The sequence below is a fragment of the Coptis chinensis genome, chromosome 8, assembly GCF_015680905.1.
Source record: "Coptis chinensis isolate HL-2020 chromosome 8, ASM1568090v1, whole genome shotgun sequence".
In the NCBI taxonomy this organism is placed as follows: domain Eukaryota; kingdom Viridiplantae; phylum Streptophyta; class Magnoliopsida; order Ranunculales; family Ranunculaceae; genus Coptis; species Coptis chinensis.
In genome coordinates, this window is record NC_141463.1 from 31,972,523 (window position 1) to 31,994,330 (window position 21,808).

The 21,808-nt window shown below is 37.0% G+C and overlaps 1 protein-coding gene across 1 annotated transcript; it reads left to right on the top strand.

Annotated features, from left to right (window-relative positions):
* The first annotated feature begins 20,270 nt into the window (after positions 1–20,270).
* Positions 20,271–20,684, top strand: LOC147481105 (uncharacterized). Its single transcript, XM_086578840.1, has one exon. It carries the CDS (start codon positions 20,271–20,273, stop codon positions 20,682–20,684), a length of 414 nt encoding a protein of 137 aa, XP_086434966.1.
* Positions 20,685–21,808: the final 1,124 nt, after the last annotated feature.

A 21,808-nucleotide genomic window follows, 5' to 3' on the forward strand; every position in this document is an offset into this window, starting at 1 on the left:
TTAATGAAGACTTGATGTTTTAGTGTAGAATAAGTTGTAGTAATCTATTCCACTCTAGAAGGTAGTTAATTCACTATGAGAATGAGTTTAAATTGTCTCACATGCTAATTATTAGTTGGTAGAGATTACCATGAATAATTAGAAATTAAAAAGACCCAACCTTCATGTATAAATATAAAGATTAGGATTACAACAAATCTATACAAGCATATTAAGAATTAATCAAGGTGGAATCAAATCCCCCTAATCTCTTCTTCTCATTCACATCTTCTCGTTAAATTGCCATAGTATAATTTAGCATATCTTAATTAGTTAATTTCACCATATTAGTATAATTAAATTATTACTCTCGTTGATATTATAGAATTGTTTAAATTAGTGAAACTGTTTCGTCTAAGAAACTAGGATTGGAACGAATTCTTTACTCCACTATATCGCAAGATAATCGAGAGTAGAAAACTTTGATATAGAGTAAATCCTTAATCGTTTTATTTATTCTTAGCATAATTAGTTAAGAGTAGGTAAATCATTAGTTTTTAGTTTTATCACATGCTAAGTTATATAGTCAAACTTGTGCACAATGTCAAATGCATGCTGATAAGACCCCAAAAGTGCAGTTTCAACCCCTTAATAATATTATATTTAAGTCAATTATGTTTATAATAAATAAGACACTACTAAAAAAAAGGCTTGTTGTGTCACTTAAAAATGACACAACACATCTGATGTGTCGGGTTTTTCAGATTTACAAAGCGACACAAATAGTGGTGACACAATAGGTTTTTGTCAAACCAACACAATAGATATAGTACTTGTGTCGGTTTTTAAGTATAAACTAACACAACAAGTATACTACTTGTGTCGATTTTAGCATTTCACAACTGTAAATTTGCTTTGGGAAAACACAAACTGACACAAGAAATAGAGTTGTTGTGTCGGTTTTTCTTTAAACTACACAAAATTGGATCCCTTATGGTGTTAGTTTTAGTAGATTGTAGATCACATCTTTCGAAAAAAAAAATAGAACAACAATTGACCTGTATAAAAGCATTGCCATCCACATCAATATAACACAACTAACAATCTCAAAAACAATTTCATTTCATTAATAAATAATTCTATTATCCAACAACAGTTTACAACCAACCAACCAACTATCAAAAATACAAAACATTCACAAAACCCACAAAATAAAACCTAATCCGCCTAGTCTAACACCATGCGAGAAAATGAATTCACATCTAGCTTTTATCCATCCATCTAGTCATCATAGCCACGTTCTATTAAGTTCAATCTACAAAAAAAGAAAAAAAACAAAACAAAGGAAATAGTTAGTTCAATCTACAAAAAAAGAAAAAAAAACAAAACAAAGGAAATAGTACAAAATGCAAATACGCTACATGTTCACATGACATAACCTCAAATGTGTTTTTTAAGTCGGGATAAGCAAAAAACAATTAAAACCAACAAAATCTAAAAAACACACCATCCATTGATGTGTACATACAGGCGATCTAAAGCTCATATTCCTTCACCTTCAACCCACTTTCCAACAGCTGCATAGCCTTGTCACCTCTAACAATAACATAACAAGCACTACTAGTTTGGTCATCTGGTATATACCACTGTTCCCCTAATAAGAGTGGCTTATAGTCATTTACCACGGTACAAAACTTTTTTCTAGTTTTGGAATAAGCAAATATGTAACGCCCCAAAACTCAAACAATTGCAAACCTATGACACGTGGTTTTATAGTAAAACTTTGGCAACATCTCCTCTGTATTTTCGACATTTCATAAATATAAACCTGTCATAACCTGAAAATCACAATCATATATTTCTCATTGGTTAACCCAGTTGCTTAATCGTCTCGACCGATGCTAGAGCAGTCAAATAACTCGCTTAGAAAAATGACATCACTTCAACATTAGGACTTGGTACGCCAAAGTACTTGAATGTCTTAACTAATGCCAGATCATCCAAGCACCTTATACAAAGTTACTACCAAAAACACAAGTAAAATACATACATCTGAGCCCCATAGCTATCGAAAGGTTTACACCCTTAACAAATGATATTTATTATAAAACTTTCTGAAAGAGAAACAAAAGAGGTACAAAGACAATACTCATAGACCTTAGTCGTATTTTAGTACTTTGGCGACTAAATTTAGTCTACTCTGATTTAGTATCACATCTTCCACACCACTTTAGTCTATTCTAATTTAGCCATATTCTTATATCTTAAAACCTCTGTTGTTTCTTTTGTAGCCTGGTCTGGATTCTATTGGAATCATTGTTGTTTCCCATAATTGTCATAGGGTAACAACGCGAACCTTTGGTCTCATGAATTTAGAACCCATGAGGTTTATCTCACTCATGGAAATGCATGGAAAGAGGTTGGTTTCAGATTAAACGATCGAGTTGCTACTCTGTCACTAGATGATTCAGCAGGGGACTAGTATTGGAAGCATTTGTAAATGAATCAAGTGATAATGATCCTAATGGTGTGGGTGGACCAAGTAATCCGTTATTAAGTGATAGTGGGTTATCTACTGTTATTTCTAAATTTAGGTGGTGATAAAAGTAAAATGAATAGTTTACCTACGAAATGAACGATGAATTCAAAACGTAAGTAAACTAAAACTGGACTTTTGAGCCTTTGTTTATCAAAGCTTCTACTCTCGATGCGAATTGCACTAAGTGGAGTAGGAAGTTCGTTCCACTCCTAGTTCCCTAGCATGGATTGTTTTCTAAGTCTAAGAAATCAGTCTTAAGTCTCATGAGAGCTTTTACTGAAATAGGTAACTAGACTATCTTTTAACTTACCCACAAGATACAACTAGTCAATTAAATAAACGACTATGAAATTACTACATTGATTCTATGATAAGGAGTTAGAGGGGAATTGATTCCACCTTAACTCAACTTAATCCACTACCCGATTTAATCGTAAGTAATCCGAATTGAATCGCTACGCAGTAACAATTGGTTATTCCAACTCCCTAATTACACATGGCATTTCTACCAATTTATAACTAGCATGTGAACAATTAAACCCATTCTCATGGTGAACTAATTATTTCTCACGGTAGAATAGAAATTACGACTCTACGATAAACGGAATCAAGCTTTCATCAAGGCTTCTCAACCCCCTCAAATGGAGGTTTAGCCTTGAATCATTACGCTAATCATTTCCATTTAGATTAAAACTAAACATAATATAAAGCATTGAAATTTACTTTAATTTTAAACAATAATGAAATCTAATTTAATGACTAAAATGAAATAAGGACAGAATTGAAATTAGATCTAGAATTGGAAATGACAAAATCGAAATTGATAAAGAATACTACTTTATTGATCTAATCAAATTGAAGAGCAAGATTCAAAGGTTTAATCTAATACAATAATTTAAATGGAACTAAACTTAATTAAAACAATTAAATCTAGATCTAGAAGCTATTCTAATGGCTACTTTCTATATAAGCTATCTACCCTAATTCTCTACTAAATAATCTACCATTAACAATGAGCTAAGCTTTTGTTTTTATACATCCAGATCCAAAAATCGTGCATGGGCTTGGAGCCATGTTTTGGGCCAGAGAATCAGGCCCAAAACCCAATTCTTTCAGTCCCAAAAGGCCTCTTCAGCTAGATTCGGCTTCAACAGACTTTTCGTCCATTTCTGCTCCTCTGATTGGGTCAAGGCTTGGACCATTGCAAAGCTCTTTCCGAGCCGGTCGTTTTGACATAAGGTAGGCCCAATTCCGAGGTCTGAGTCCAAAGATATGGCATTCGGAAGTTCTGCTGACTTTTGCTCCTTTATCTCGCTAAAGTGGCACATTTATGCACATAATGGACTTTGAAGCACGAAATGCATAAAACACGTAATCAGTATTAACTCTTACTTATTATTCACATAATTGGTCTAACAGTATGATTATTAAGGGGTTAAAACTACAGTTTTGGGCTCTTATCAAACCACCCCCAAACAGCATTTTGCTTGTCCTCAAGCAAAGATGAGAAATTAGAATAAGTGACCAAAAATGGAGTTCTAACTACTCTCGTTCACCGAGTCGCGATTGCATTGACCATATGCAACAAGGCCTTAAACTACTAGGAATTCCCTAGTGGGACGAGTTATAGCCTCGTGAGAGTTTTCCGATGAAGGTACTCACAAACTTCATCTATACTACAACGCGACTAAGAAAATAAAACTATTGTTTCCTTATTCATGCTCAACTATCTATACATTTCTCTAGCAATTGAATAAGAATAACCAAGTCAGAAACCTAAGTTAATATATGCATAATAATCAATCATCTAAAATAAACATATACACAATGAGTAGTACTATACAATGTTTAGCAGGTTTGTTTCTGAGAACTCGGAATAGCGTCCTTAAGTAGGTTCTCACAATAATAGTCAAGAAACAACACTCTGATTTTTCCACTCAAGTTTCGCTACTCCAGTGTACAGTGGGCACACTTTACCTTAAAATCTCAATGACAACAAGGAAGCCGGAGTCGATCAAACACATCTGCCACTTACTATCACACTAACCTATTCCTAATTGAGCTAGAGGTCTTTATTAGGTGTTACGGGGATTAGGAGATGGTTTAAGAAGGAAGGAAATGGATATTCAAAAGGACAAGTCTGAGATAATAGAGTCTTCATATTATGTAACTAGAGAAACCTTGTTATTTACTTTTTCTTCTACACTTTGTTTCCATCCTTAGCCATATTTTTCTTTTTCTTTTCTTTGGCTTTTGACTCCCTTTTATTCTATTTTTGGAGTTTTTATTTTATTTCTATTTTTATTTTTCTTTTCTTTGGATGGAAACTTCTTTTCTTTATTTTCTGAAGCAACTAACTAATTTTTGTTTACACAGGTTTTTCTCTTCTTCTTTCTTCATCATTCTATTCTCAGACTTATTCTAAATTGGGTAGGTTGATTTTTTTTTTTTTCTTTATTTTGTTTTTGTAACAGGGTAAAGGAATTGTGGTTTATGGAAGGGCTAATGAAAGGCTCAGTGGGGCGACTAGCGAAAAATATACTTAGGTCAGAATTTCTAGCTATATCGATCCAAAAAGGGCCTAAATTCTCGCTTAGGATATGGTTTAGTGATCAAGCAAGTGGACGTGTGATTTCTCTATCCGGATTTTACTTCTCCCTTGTGTCATTTCTCAAATGTTTCGCTCATATAAGGCTTTAGGCTATATTCTCACAGGATTTGTAGAATAAGTACTATAGCCTAGATTTCAGAAACTTACTGCTAACAATCATAGATACTCAGGTAATATATTTATAGATAGATGCAAAGATTATTACCTACATATTAACCTAAGTTTCTAACAATTATTCGATCGATGACACTACATTGAGACTTCTAGATCATTAAGAGCATGGAGAAAGAAACAATACCAATATTCCTAAGTGTATAGCATAACTTATTTATTTATATTTTTGAATTTTTGAAATTTTAACTAGAAAACAAATGCATATTATACATATTTATATCCTAGCAGATGTCTTAATTACACGTGTTTCTATGCCCCCAAAACAAGAAGCATGCTTTGTCCTCAAAGCATTTAAATAAAGAGGGTAGGAAAAATACCATTGAAGCGTGAAATTGAAACATCTGCAAAACAAGGTTAGAACGCACTAATATAGGAAATAAAACCGACGGAACTCTATATAAGAGTTCCACCCATTATGGGGTTAACGTAATTAAATTGCTTGGGACATAATCGGACACTACAGAAACTAAAACTTACCTCCACTCCTTTGTTATTCGTCATCTTCGTCATCCTCTACTTCTATAAAGAAGTGAGGCTCCTTCGCGTCCTGCCATGCTATGATAATTTGCCAGGCTTCACGCCATTTATCATCTATGGTTGCTAACCTATTAAGTGCCACTTGGTCTGATGGGGTGTAGGGTGCAACCTGGTGAGGTTGTATCCGCCACCCTTGCCAAGTCATTGCACGGAAAGATCGAATAATACTATTGGTGGGTCGCACCGTGTCTACCCTAATCCAATCCGTGAAACGTGTACAAAAAATAGGAAAGAAACATAGCATAATACGTGAAATTAGAACATGCATAAGAAGGTACTTATGCCTCATGGTATGGGCTCGTGCTAAACTAGACATCAAAGTTCTGGGAAGGTCATAGAACCGGCGTCCCGTGGCTAAAGCAAGGAAAACGCTGCAAGTGGCGTCATTCACAGAAGAAAAACGCCATTCCCCTAAAATGTTTAGCATAATCCAAAACATAACAGTTCCTATGTTCATGGACCGGGCTACCAAAGAACAACGTTATAGTCCCCTTTGGTCCTCAATCTGGAAAATGCCTGCCCCATAAGCCTCGTGCAAAACTCATAAGTGTAGACATGCATATTATTACCCAATAGCACCATGGGTCTTGTATCTCGGCCGGGCATAGCAAGTCCAAGAACAAATGCTAGCAAGAACCTGGTAATTTCCATTGGTTCATCGTCAATGTTGATGGAGAACACTTGTTCTCCATCCGGTCTCTCAAAGAAAATGCAGTTATTATAAAAATAAGATGCAAGTCTTTGGAGAATAAAGTTCAGCCCGGTCTTACCATAAGAGGTTCCGAGCCAACGATGTGATCACCTCATGAAACCAAGCACCGTAAGTAGTGCTTTGGAACAAATCTTCGAAAGACTGTTCGGTATTATTATAGGAGATGTCATCTCAAAACTACGCTCTGGAACAAATTGCAAAACAACGGGCACAACTTCATGGAAAACTGGAATTTTTCTGGTCCACGGAAGTCGGGCCGAAAGGCCATTAACTAGGGCGCCGAGTCGCTCTTTGTATTTTGGAATTCCGGTGTTTGAGCGAAGTCGCTGACTTGAAGCGCTGGGCGCCATCTCGAGCAAAATTTTCTGTCGAAGTGTAGAGCGCTGAAAGGCATTCCTGAAGCTGGCGCCATCCGAAGTTGCGAGATTTGCGAAAATGGAGACGTAAAACGGGAATCGCGGGTGTGAAGGGTGCGTGATGGAAGTTAGATGTAGTGTGAGTTGTGAGTGTAGAATGTCTGAAGTTTATATAGGTTTTAAGTTGCTAAAACGGATCGGGAAGTTGCCAAAAAGTGTTTACGGCAGTTTCCGGAAATCCTAAAATTTCCAAACCCGAAAACGGAAACAACTCATTTTCTTGATTCTAATTCAAACCCAGTATCTTTTAGGTTGATTTTATGATTGAATGTACCTATTTAATCTAGATTTCATCCTACAATGATTCTCACTCATAGATATGCCTAAACGGCCATATTTTCACCTTACTCCGCAATAAATTCTAACACTAGGGTTATATATAAAATAAAGCTTGAATTGATAAAACCACCCCAAACAAGTTGGGAAGGTGGGATCAATATGAAACAACCACACATACTGAAAATAACCCTTATATTAAAAATTTCATTCGAGTACCTTTCACTACAAAATTCAAAATCTGAAAATAAAAGTTACATTACAATAAAACAACAAAAATAAATAAAACAACAACCACTATCAATCCTCACACTCTCTAAACACCTCGCCATCGGTGGCGGAGGGCACACTCTCTAGTGGTGGCTCTGGCGGGCTCGAAGGTCCAGCAGTGATCGTCCTTCGTCGATGACGCTCATGCCCTGCGAGTCGTGTCCTCGAAAGCGAGTCAGATGAGGTGGGAAGCGTGCAAGCATATCCACTCTAAACGGGCGCGAGGGGCTTCCATCTCAGCCCTCGCCTGTTCCCATCTCCGCGGGCAATATCCAGCGTTGTTGGACACACTCCCTATAGATACGCGGGTTACGGTGCAGGGTAATGTAAATCCTATCGCCGGAGTTGCTTTCATCTTCAGCATGATCTTGGTAATTAACACAGGAAGAGGTGCCAAAGACTTTCCGACCCCCCTAATCATGCTCATCAAAAACTCCAAGATACAGAAATCGTACTTCTGCTCCTGGAGTACCCATAAGATGTGGAGGCAGGGCAGACCGATGTCACCGACCTTGTCCTTCCCTAGGACATTCCGACTAATCCATCGAAACGGAGTAGGTATTTGGTTGGTCCCGAGGGATGCCCTCGGCGCATTACCAATGGGAGTTTGTATTGTAGCTCCCATTGATGGCGATCCGCCCATCAAAGGCTCTACCCGTCAAACGGGGCTCTGTAAAGTGGCATCCAGATGGATTCTAGGCGGGATGCCTAGAATCTCAGCCAACAGTCCAGTAGTCAACTCCTTCCTCTTCTTCCTTACCAACACAAAAATCCTACTCCCCTCCAACTCCCTGGTGTTGTAGAACCGTCGGACCAAGTCTTCGTGGTAGAAGGCTTCGGTCGAGTACCATAAACTACTCCAGTCTCTACTAGCCATTTCGTCACCGTAAAACGGCGCGAAGTGGTCGGCAGTGAAAACTTGCTCCGGTAAAATTCGGCGTTGTTGAGCCATTTGAAGTTTGAATACGGTTTGGGGTTTGTAGAAGGTGTAGGAGTAATAAGGAAAGACCTTACTGATAAAAAATGATGGTGGTGGCGATGTAGTGGCGGCGCAGCACCAAATTTTGATTTTTTTCGGTGGTTTTTGGTGGTTTGAATTGGTGGTGTTTGTGGTGGGTGGACTTTGGAGAAGATTTGGGGTTAGGATTTGATTTTGGGCGTGGGTTTATTGTATTTTCTTTTTAATTTTTTATTTTGTTTTAGGTTTTGGTTAAAGCTTGGCGTTAATGGCGGAATGGAGGAAGAAGAAACGCAACTGTTCGTGGAGGTAAGGGCGCGAGCGCGGGTTAGGCCCAAGCCCAAAATCGAAATTTTTGATTTTTTTTTTTTTTTTCGATTTTTTCGCGAACTTCAAATCAAAATTGCCGCCGTTACCGGGTCCGATTTTTTTTAATGAGATATGGAAATGATCAGGAGAGAATTTCCTATCCAATGATCCATAAAACACTATATTCCGACTTCAGATGACATACGAGATAGTAGAAAACGCCTCAAAGTCGCGGCATGACATAAGTTATGCTTAACGAATGAACTCTAAATTAATAGATTATGTCAATCCGAATCGTAATACAATAAAACGGCCTAAGCAACTCTAATGGGACATAAAACATTTTAGTATCGGAACATTTAACACCCCACCCCCAAACAAATTTTTTACAAGCTTAGAAAATTTTTTTTTAGCAAATGGTCTTTTTAAAGTCAGATTCCCGAGACTTCCTAGATTACTATGTGTATTTTTATTTTTTTATTTTTATTTTTTTTTTAGAAGGAAAAACAATAAGCAATAAAGACATAATTCACACCATAGAGAAACATGACTCAAAAATCCGAGAAAAACATGCAAGAGTGGAAAATGTGAACTATGTGAACCGTGGACTTAGGATCCGGTACTTACAGCCACACACTCCATAGGGAGGGCCCGGTTACCTTAATGGTGCACTCACCAAAATATTAAAGTGAAAGGAAATGCACCAAACACAGAAATTGAGTCGATTTTATAGTCGATACTTTCGAGACTTTATCTAAAAATATATGTATGAACATGCAGTTGATCATATATCAACAACCGAAATAGTTGTGGATCATTCCATAAATAAATATCACAGAAAACATATCCAAACACAATCAAGCACCAAGATTTCCCTCTGGCCGCAGCCTAGTGGAATGAAAACAAAGTCGGATAACCCTATTGTGTAACCTATCATGCACCTTCTTTTTAATTTTTGAATGCGTGGGTGTTTTAGTAAATAAGTGTGGAAAAGTGAATGGTTGTGGAGAATATGGTGGATATGGATAAGTTGTAGAAAAGACAGCCCTGTACACAATGAGGATGTGGTTTTAGCACCTAACTCATTCATTGTGTGTGTAGGGACTGTCTCAATTCTGAAAATGAAGGTGTCAAATAGTTTGTCCTTCCAAGTATCCGTTTGCTAGGAGGATTTAAAAATTATGAAGCACAGAGAAACAAAAGGATCGAAAGTGCAAACTTCGAGATTCCTTTGAAAGGGTGGAAGGAGGGGAGTCGAGGTGGATGTTGTGCAAGTTAGTTCTTGATAGGGTGAATTGTCACCTACTCGAAGAAACTCATCGAATTCCTCATCTAGATTGGTCATATCCACATTACTATGGTAGTCCTCTACATCTTTGAGAAAGTCATCTATCCCGTCCTCATCAATAATATGTGTATCTAGTGTAGGAATGAAAATGTTGGAGTCTGACTTTCCAAAGGAAAGACTTTTGGGAATATGATTATCAGGGAACGTGTTGTTGAAATAATCTCGGTTTTAAGCTCTCGATCATGCTAACCTCTCTATCCATAGGACGAATCGGGTGGCGTGTCCTTGTTTTAAAAACATTGACTTCAACAGCAAGATGGCCAAAAGACATGGACATTGAACCATCACGGCAATTAATGAGCGCATTGGCAGTTGCCAGGAAAGGACGCCCTAAAATGATCGGGACAGAGTCGTTAGCGACTTCTGTATCGAGGACTACAAAATCAGCCGGATAGTAGAAATCCTGAACTTTACCAAAGACATTTTCGACTACACCCTTAGGATACTTAATAGACCGATCAGCTAATTGCAACGTCATTTTAGTGGGTTGCATCTTGTCTAGACCTATTTGTCTATACAAATAAAATGGGAGTAAGTTAACACTAGCCCCCAGGTCTAATAACGCTGTCGTCGTATAGGAATCTCCTAAGGTGCATTGTACAGAGAGGACGACCGGGGTCCTTGTACTTAACAATTCCATTATTTTCAGATAAGGTTGGGATTTGTTTGTTAAAAAGGCGTCTTTTGGTATATTTGTCTTACGCCTAGTAGTACACAATTCCTTAAGAAACTTAGCATGATGTGGTAGCTTTTAATAGCTTCGAGGAAGGGTAGGTTTATAGTTAGATTCTTGAAAACGCCCCTAATCTCCTCGTAATTTGTATCCCTAGTTAACATGGCTAATTTTTGTGGAAACGGTGGTTTCGGTCTATATTTAGCAATGGTATCACCTGGATGTTTAACCGTGGCTTTGTTTCTTAGGTTGTGTTGTAACTGGTACCTCTACGGTGGTAGGCTCTTGGGTTTCTATTTGGTATCTAGTAAAATAGTAGGTGTAGGGAACTCTTGGTGGGGTAAACCATAGGCATAGTTACCTTGTTATCAACCACTCTGCCGTAACGGAGAGTGGTGATGGCATTTATCTCACCTACATTTTCATATTCATTACTAGTATTATTGGTTACCTCAAAGGTTGTGTTTGTTGCTTTAGGATTAGGTATTGCGTGACCTGGCAACACACCTTTGGTTTGGGCTTTATCTTGAGCCAACTGTTGGGTTAAATTATTAACGGATTGTAGAAGGCATTGGTTAGATTGAGCCATGGTTTGGAAAAGTTTTGGCTCACTTGTATGAAGGTGTCAAGGCGATCCGGTTGTGTGGGTGTAGTAGTCACGGGTGGTGTGACTGGAACTATTTCACGTGAATTATTTATTGGTGGGTTTTGATAATTATTATTGGTAGGAACGATACCTCTATTAGCATTATAATTATTATAATTACCTTGACCTTGTGCTTGACCTTGTCGAGGTTGCACTTGGTTGTTATAATTATTAAAATTACCCCGACCACTCGTCCTTGTCGTGGTGGAACTTGGTTAAAGGCGTCGTGGGCCTAACATATTGATTATTGTACCCCCTCGAGGTGTGACTTGTTGGTTATTTCTCCAACCGGAGTTGGGATTTCTCCAAGGGGCGTTAGGTTCACTATTAATGGAACAAGCCTGTTCAATAGGCTATAGGATAGTGGGAGTCGGGATGCTCAGGACTCCAACAAAAACTACATGGGTTTGAATTTACATTCATGACGGGGATAGGCTTTTGTTGTACATAAATGGCCTCTACCTTTTTAGTGAGTGATTCGATTAGAGTTTTAAGCTCGGAATCGTGTTTAATTTCAAACATACCGGCGGCCTTAACTGTATTAGTAGAACTAGCGGAGCGGGAGTAATCGTCACTACCTCCCCAGTTATTATTTCGCTTAGTTTGGTCGTCTAAAAATTTATAAGCCTCCGAGGCTCCTTTACTTAAGAAACTACCCCCATTCATTATGTCAAGGACTTCTTTATGGTGATGTTGAAGTCCTTTGAAAAAGGCACGAACTAACGTGTCTTTTGCTAGGTTATGGTGTGGACACTCTATAAGCAGATCGGTGAAACGATTCCAAGCCTCTGAAAATGATTCATGAGGATTTTGTCGAAAGAAATGAATCTTGGAAAGCATCTCATCCGTCTTTAGGGGTGGGTAAAAATGTTCCATAAACAGCTGAACAAGTTTAGCCCACGAGTCGAGTCCGAGAATTAGGCTTTGGGCAGTTAACCAAGACGCCGCCTTATCAGCTAAGGTGAAAGGGAATACCCTTAATTTAATTTGTTCCGTACCAACCGTAGGATGGTGGAATGTTGTTAGGACTTGTTCAATCCTACGCATGTGGCGGATAAGGTTTTTCATGGTCTAACCATGGAAAACGGGTAACAAATTAAAAATATTTGGAGGGATTCTGAAATCCCCCGCTGGGTCTGCTAGAACGATGCAAGATTTGGGGCTATCGCTCAAGGCTTTGTAGAAGTCCGAGAGAGGAGTCTCTCTTTCTTCCCCCATTATATCAGGTGGTGTGTGTGAAATAGTAGCTAGAGGTGTAGTGTGTGGTATACTAGATAGATTTGTTTGTTGCTGTTGTTGTGTATTTACGTTAGGTGTTTTTGTTCGACCAGACCTTAATCTCATGCAAGACTAAGTCGAGCTTAACTAAACATGCAACACTCCAAACAATTCTGATATACTAGTATAAACCTCTAACAGGAGATGCGAGGTGTGGAAGAAAGGAATACCGATTCGGCCCTTGCTTCGCTTATGAATAGCGTCTTGTTTACGCTTGTTCAGTGTATAGAGCAGGTTAGAACACTGAAAAATATGAAAGATCAAAGTTTGAATCAAAACTGTCGAAATCCGAAAAATTTAACACTGTATGCGGTCGTCGCCCGGAAAGTAATTGTCAAATTCTGAGTGTTTTTTAGCTGGTCGGCGCTCCAAATGGGGGGGTGGTCGCTCGGTGTAAATTAATTCAGTGTTTGGAGGAGGCGCTTGGTATGGGCGGGGTGCTTTCAGTGGTAAACGAAATTCCAAAGTAACTTAGCTGGTCGCGCTCTCCTTGGCGCTGGCGCTCCCGTATTTTTTCGAATTTGTCACTTGTTGAAATGGGCAAACCACAAGATGAAACAAACAAGGGTGGGTCGGTTTAATGGGACTTAAAAATGACTACTTCTACAAGGAAAACAATGCTAAAGTGCAACTAAGATGGCAGCCATTTGATAAAAGTAAAATGAATAGTTTACCTCTAAAATGAGCGATGAATTCAAAACGTAAGTAAACTAAAAACTGGACTTTTGAGCCTTTGTTTATCAAAGCTTCTACCTCGATCACGAATTGCACTAAGTGGAGTAGGAAGTTCGTTCCACTCCTAGTTCCCTAGCATGGATTGTTTTCTAAGTCTAAGAAATCAGTCTTAAGTCTACCGAGAGCTTTACTTAAATAGGTAACTAACTACGGCTTTGCAACTTACCCACAAGATACAACTAGTCAATTAAATAAACGACTATGAAATTACTACGTGATTCTATGATAAGGAGTTAGAGGGGGAATTGATTCCACCTTAACTCAACTTAATCCACTACCGACGAATCATCGTAATCCGAATTGAACTGCTACGCAGAACAATTGGTTATTCCTACTCCCTAACTACACATGGCATTTCTACCAATTTATAACTAGCATGTGAACAATTAAACCCATTCTCATGGTGAACTAATTATTTCTGGCGTAGAATAGAAATTACGACGACTCTACGATAAACGGAATCAAGCTTTCATCAAGGCTTCTCAACCCCCTCAAATGGAGGTTTAGCCTTGAATCATTACGCAATCATTTCCATTTAGATTAAAACTAAACATAATATAAAGCATTGAAATTTACTTAATCTAATGGCTACTTTCTATATAAGCTATCTACCCTAATTCTCTACTAAATAATCTACCATTAACAATGAGCTAAGCTTTTGTTTTTATACATCCAGATCCAAAAATCGTGCATGGGCTTGGAGCCATGTTTTGGGCCAGAGAATCAGGCCCAAAACCCAATTCTTTCAGTCCAAAAAGGCCTCTTCAGCTAGATTCGGCTTCAACAGACTTTTCGTCTATTTCTGCTCCTCTGATTGGGTCAAGTCTTGGACCATTGCAAAGCTCTTTCCGAGCCGGTCGTTTTGACATAAGGTAGGCCCAATTCAGTGTCCGAGTCCAAAGATATGGCATTCGAAGTTCTGTGACTTTTGCTCCTTTATCTCGCTAAAGTGGCACATTTCTGCACATAATGGACTTTGAAGCCTGAAATGCATAAAAACACGTAATCAGTATTAACTCTTACTTATTATTCACATAATTGGTCTAACAGTATGATTATTAAGGGGTTAAAACTACATTTTTGGGCTCTTATCAGGTGGTTCTAATCACCAAGTTCATTCTCCATGTCCACTTTGGAAACTCGTAGCTTCCCAACCTCAACTTAATTATTTAGGAACTTGATACACAACTTAAATATTTAGAAACTAGGGTATGTAGACTTACGTTTTCATGTAGAACTCGAAGTTCCAACCTCATCCCATCAAGAAGAAAACTTAGGTCGAAAACGGTAAAAAGTCCTGATTTCAGAAAACTAAAATCCTGACGTACTATCTTCCGAATGGCACAACTCTTTCCACAGGTATCCAAAAGCAACGAGGCTTTTTTGTGTTGTAAATATAACACACAGAACTTACTTATTTATGCTTACAAAACTTCTCAATCTCATTCTAAATATGCTAAAATTAGGCTCGAACACATTGCGCAAAAACTTATTTTTGACATTGTTTTCTGTCATCCAAACTTTTAGAGACCGGAACCATCTCCGCATACCATGGAATGCAACCGAGGCCAATTGGGATGGAATGAAGACTCGTAACCCTTACTTTTTAATTTTTTGACAAGGGTTTGAATCACAACCTAACTATAAGAAAACATGGTTCCAAAACTGGGGCAAAACCTGATTTCTGCTATCAGAAAAACTCGACTACCTAAATTGTGGAGACCATAACATTCTATCAACACATCCAAATAGGTTGGGGCTTGCTGTGTTAGATAGATGACTAACATAACTTTCATTCAGAGTTTAATTCAATCAAAAATAACAAAATTTCAATTTTATAAGTAATATCAAAGACAGACAGAAACAAAAAATTTACAGATTTTGTACCATCCATATTTTAACACCAAGCCATCATAACTCTCATTCAATTTGAATTCACATCAAAACAACAAAATCAATATGATTTTAAACAAGCTCAAACAGTATATAAACCTAACTAAATGAGGTTACTCACATAAATAGCAAATTCTCAAATCTTACAATCGACACCGAGCTCCCGAGTGTTGATTTCATGAGTTGTAGCTATTTACTCCCAAGCTTACAAAACTAAACTTTGATATTTAACCAACACCAATAAGCCATATGAATTAAAAATTCATAAACAAATGCGGATAAAGGATTTGAAAAAAAGAGGTGTTACAGGTAATTCCAAACTGAACATGCACTAATTCGAAGAAAAAACCCCAAAGCTCAAAGACGGATAGATAATATCAAGCATGACAATTCACCATTCTAATAGCCTTAGTGTCAGACCTACAATCACACTAACATAGGGTGTGAATGCACTATAAACAAAGGGCCCAAAAGCAAGTCTATAACCACTCAAGATCTGAAAATGGCATTAGTCGTAGTTAGCATAGTTATACTTTGTTTCACTTCATTTTAACCTCATGGCATGTAGCCATTTCATTAGTTCACAAACATCTTTAATTTAATAAGGTTAGAACAAGAAATGAACAAAGGGGTAATATATGTCACATCCATTGCATTCGTATTGAGAGTGGGGAAGAGATCAAAAGAGGGAACTCTGTATATATTATGCCTAAAATTAAATCTCACATTGTTATCACTAAACACTAAACACCTAAAATTGAATCAAAATTCAAAAGAGGAAAAACATAATGCTACGGTTCAAAATTTCTTATCTACCTCATACACTATATACTCACAACAGTCACAAGTTAATATCATTTACCAAAATCAGTAACTTAAACATGCATACAAATCATACATAACAAAACCATCACCTCGAGCACATCAATGCAATGCGAAACCCTTATTTTCCTCACCCGTCTCATAACATCATCTTCAAACATTAGCTCAATAGTCTCGTGAAACACATTCAATTCCTAACTTCAGCAACTTCAATCCCAAAAAACTCGACACCCCAACACCATTTTTCTTCCTATAATCCACTACCAAAGTACCAAGTTGGCGAAAATCGAATTGTTCGCACTTAACACACCCGAATGTCTAGATCAATGGGTGAGACAACAGTGTTGGCTACTACAATTCTCAAAAGAAAATTGAAGGAGAAACAAATGGAAGAATAGAAGAGAGGAGAGAGAAAGGAGGGAGGAGATCGGTTTTTTTTTTCTTTTTGTAACAAAGAAAAGATGCCATTTTTTTGAAGCACTGATCTAATCATAATTCACTCACAATACATAAAACAGACGCAAAAAAAAAAAAACAATATCGAAAGATTATTAATTCGACAGTGAAAAAAATAGTAGGATTATGACAATTATTACACGAGAACAGTGAAATGCTATATGTAGAGGGCACACAATAGACTGACCGTAATAGTAGAACCCGATCTTGGTGATACCTTCTCCCCAATTCTTTGAAAACCCAAGCTAGTAAGAGGATGAGATGAGGGTAAGAAATTCATAGTACTGCAAACACAAGAAACAACCCAATTTGATTATCATCATGCCTTGTGATAATGGTATTATAAACTTCAGAACTATAACAAACCTTCGTAATATTTTTACATATATATGGTCTACAACATAGTACAAAATATCCCGATATATCGCGATATTTGGGGATATCTATCCAGATTTCAGAAAAAGATATATAAATATCACGATATATTCAGAGATATATACAACTGCAAATATTGGCGATATTTCGACGATATTTGCAATATTTGTGATATTTGGGAATATTTTGTGTATATAACAATTTTATTTAATATTTACCATTATATTTCAAATAAATATAAATAATGTATCATGATATATCAAGAAATATCCACAATATCTATGATATTTGTCAATATTTTGGATATATCTACGATATTTGCATGTGAAACAATGTCAAATATCCCCAAAGAGGGAGATATATCCACGATACATATCCAGAAATTGAATATCGATAAATATCCATATCTTGATATTTTGTACTATGGTCTACAATACTACAAACTTAGGAATTTGCTCTATACATCCTAAATTGTGCATGATTGATTTTGAAAGCTCAACAGTCTAACATTTCAATCTTTTTTGTAACAAGATTTCATACCAAGTATAACATCAATCTCTTCTACTTATCGAGCCCATTTATACCAAATATAACATCAAACTCATAGATTTTGTTTGCTTTTTCGTTTAACTATCGCTACCATTTTTCACAACAATACTATAGTGGAAATTTGAAACTTAATGGTACTAGTCAGAAAGGAGTGCTTCAAACCTGGTTTTATAGATAATGTGCAGACCACCCGAAGGACTAAGATCGATAGCCTGAACCATAGGAAATGCAATCTCACCAAATCAGCATCTCACCCAAGACCCAATTAATAATAGTAAAAATAACTAAAACACGAGCATTCACTTAGGAGAGTAAAACCTCAGCTTCGGAGAAGTTACCCTTGTCCACCCCCTCCTCTGCATTCTTCCTCAGTGCAAGTGCGGCGAGATTCTTCTCTGCATCATCTGAGTTCTCCTTCCCAGTTAAAGTAGCTAGGACTTGAGCAGTTCGAGAAGCAGTGGCACAATAGTTAGCAAGAACCGCTTGTGGAAGGATAATGAGGGTAGGGCATCGACACGAGAGAAAATATGGCTCTTACGTTTATTTGGGCCTTAGCCCATAAGCCCTTTTATTTGATTTGTCGGTTTGCTGAAATTTTTTGAACTTCACACGAGAAAAAGAAAGAAGCGACACAACAACTCTTTTATTCTATGTTGTCCAACTTAAAACTTTATTTTGTGTCGTCCAACTTAAAAGCGACACAACAACAAATTCTCTTGTGTTGCACATCTGAAAACCGACGCAACAAACCTTTCTCTAAACAAAACTGACATAATAGACTTTGTTGTGTCACTTCTGGGTAGAACCGCCACAATTGGTTTTTAACAACAGACACAACAAGCCATTTTTTTTAGTAGTGAGAGTTAGTAATGTTTACGTGTTTTTGTGTATTACAGGTCTTGGAATCAATTATGTGAAGAAATACGTCACTTTTGCAAGAGAAATGAGTCAAATTGCTTGCTAGATAAATTATATGATTAAAGCCCAAGTTTTAAGAAGAAAAAGCCTTTTTAAATCCAGTCAAAGCTGAAAAGTCAAATTCAACGCGGGTAGAAAGAGAGTAGAAAAGTCAATAGAACTTCCACAGGCTGTATCGTTGGACTCAGACCTCGGAATTGAGCCTATTATATGTCAAAACAACCGTCTCGGAAAGAGATTTCTAATGGTCTAAGACTTGACCAAATCCGAGTAGTAAAAGTGGACAAAAAGAGTGTTGCAGTAAATTCCCACAGAAAAACCCTTTTTTACTCAAGTAATTAGGTTTTGGGCTTGATTTAGTGGCCCAAAACACAGCTCCAAAGCCCATGCACGAAATTGTAAACCTAATCCTCTCTTATATAAATAGGGTTAAGGTTAAACAAAACTGGGCTACTCTCCTATTTAGTTTAGTTGTAAATTAGGGGCTCTCTCTCTCTCTCTCTCTCTCCTTTATTTAGTTTAATATAGTTTAAATAATTAGGGTTTATAATTGTAGCCTCCATAAAACCTCTAATTAAAATACCTTCAAGTTATTATTATTATTCAATTCAATTGCTTATCTTTCTATTCTGTCTTCTTTTCATTGTTTTGTTCATGATAGTCCCATGAATCAAATCTAAACTCCCATTATAGGGAGTTTGAATGATACTTTAAGAGGACTTAAGCTGTTAGTATAGATTTGTTGTGTAGAGTTTCAAGTTTAGGTTTTTCTTGACTTAGATATAATAAAGGTTTAACCTAAACTAGAAAATAGTGAGTTTGCCATGAGAATGGGAACTAACTTTCTCTCATGCTAATTAGTTTACGACTAGAGATAGTATAAAGTAATTAGGGATCATTAAATTAAAAGTTTAGTCTTTATATTTTAACCTTGTGTGAGAATATCTAGACTAGGGTTTTCTATACAAATCTATGCTAGCATGTTAAGAAATTAAAGAGTGGATTTCAATCTCTCTCTATTCTTCTCCATATTTTATTCAAGTCATATTCAATTGCTTTAATTAAATTAGTATAAGTTAAATTCATATATTTAGTTTCGTAGTATAAATTCACATCTATAAATATTGCTCTCACTTTTTTTTCCTTGTGTTTGATTAGTTGAATTTGTTAAGTCTAGAGAGTTAAGAGTGGAATGATTCCGTACTCTATATATTGCATGAATATATATGTGAGAGTAGGAAATAAATAATTGATAACGTAAGAATAAGTTAAAGAGATCTAGTTGTGTTTTTATGGTTTATCACATGCTAACTCAAATCATCTACCAGCCAATGAATTGTTTCCAGTTCTGAGTTCTTGGCCATTTGCTAAATGGGGTCTAGATATTGTTGGACCTTTGCCCAAAGCACCAGGGAATTTAAGATTCCTCCTTGCAACAACTGATTATTTCACAAAGTGGGTTGAGGGCGATTCCACTCGTGCAGACTCCATCTTCCAAAGTCAAGTAGTTCATTTGGAAAGATATTATATGTCGATATGGAATACCAACAGTAATTGTATCTAACAATGGAAAGCAGTTTGATTTTGATGAAATTTGCCAATTCTGTTACTCTTTCAAAATTCAACATAATGTTTTGGCTCCTTACCATCCACAAGCGAATGGACAAGCAGAAGCAACCAACAAGTCTCTCCTAGACAATTTGAAAAGGAGACTTAAAGAAGCAAAAAGGAAATGGGTACATGAATTACTAGCTGTTTTGTGGGCATACCTCACCATCCCCAAAACTTCTACAGGAATGACTCCTTTCTCTTTGGCATATGGAACAGAAGCAGTTTTTCCAATTGAACTCATGGCTCCCACCAGTCGAACTAAAATTGTAACTTCTGATGACAATGAAGAATTTTTGTCTTCCCAGAAACAATTCATTGATGAGAAGAGAGAAAAGGCACTCCGACATTTGGAAAAGTATCAACAGAGTGTCAAAAAGAGTTATGACAAAAAAGTTCATCAGCGAACATTCCAGCCAGGAGACTGGGTACTTCAAAGAAAATTGGATGACCCGTCAGGGGGAAAGCTATTAGAAGCTTGGGAAGGTCCTTTTATTGTTAACAAAAGTGGGCCTAAGGGTTATTATGTCCTAAAAACTCTTTCTAGAGATTTTATTCTAAAGCCTTGGAATGCAACAAGACTTCGTAAGTTTTATCATTAGTATCGTAGATTCCTTTGATAGTACATTATTTTCCACCATTAATAAAATTCTTTCATCTACAAAATATGTTTTTTTTTATTATTCATTGTTTAAAATGTCATGTCATAAGCCAAGTGCAGTCACTTGCAAAATGGTTTTGTTTCCGGACAAAAACTAACCTAAGTGTTTGCTAACGTGCATTTAAAAAGCCAAGTGCAGCCACTTGCAAAATGGTTTTGTTTCCAGACAAAAACTAACCTAAGTGTTTGCTAACGAGCACTTAAAAAGCCAAGTGCAATCACTTGCAAAATGGTTTTGTTTCCAGACAAAAATTAACCTAAGTGTTTGCTTCTTCCACCAGAATCCTCATGAATCCTTTTCAGAGGCCGGAATCATTTCACTGATCTTCTCATTGAATGCCCACATCATAATCTTGCAAAGGACACGCTTGTTCGTGCCTTCTTCAAAGGGCTTTTACATCGTCATAAGGAGGTTCTAGATATCATAACTGGGGGTAGTTTTCTTAGTAAAGGAGCTTTGGAGGCTTATACATTCTTAGAAGATCAATCTAAGAGGAACAACAATTGGGGAGGTAACGGCTCTTCCCGCTCCACTCCTTCTTTTAAGGTTAAAACTGATTCCGAGCTTAAAACTCTTATCGATGCCCTCACTAAAAAGGTAGATGCCATCTCTGTTCAACAACAACCCACTCCAGTTATGAACATTAAATCTACTCGTTATAATGTTTGTTTTAGTCTTGAGCATTCCGACTTCTATTGTCCTCTTGTCTATGCACAACCACCACCACAACCATCAAATTTCAACCAGTGAACTCAACATCAAGGACAAGGAAACTTAGGTAATCAGAATAGAGGTTTAGTACCCATGACCCAGAACTATCAACATCAAGACATGAACGCTCAACAAGCCTTAATTCCAGTTCAACCATCTAAAAATGAAATAGTAGTGACCTTGTTAGAGAAAGGAAATCAAATTATACAACAAAACTCCAACTTGATGAAAGATCAGCATGATCAAAACTTTAATATGATGAAACAAACAATGCAAATGATGCAGTCTTTGTGCCAAAATGTTATTGACATGTCTCCTAACCAAAATAATAACCAAACAGACGTGTTTCCAGG

Bases quoted from the DNA above. Each gene is read 5' to 3' on its own strand.
- LOC147481105 (XM_086578840.1), top strand. From the start codon at position 20,271: ATGACTCCTTTCTCTTTGGCATATGGAACAGAAGCAGTTTTTCCAATT.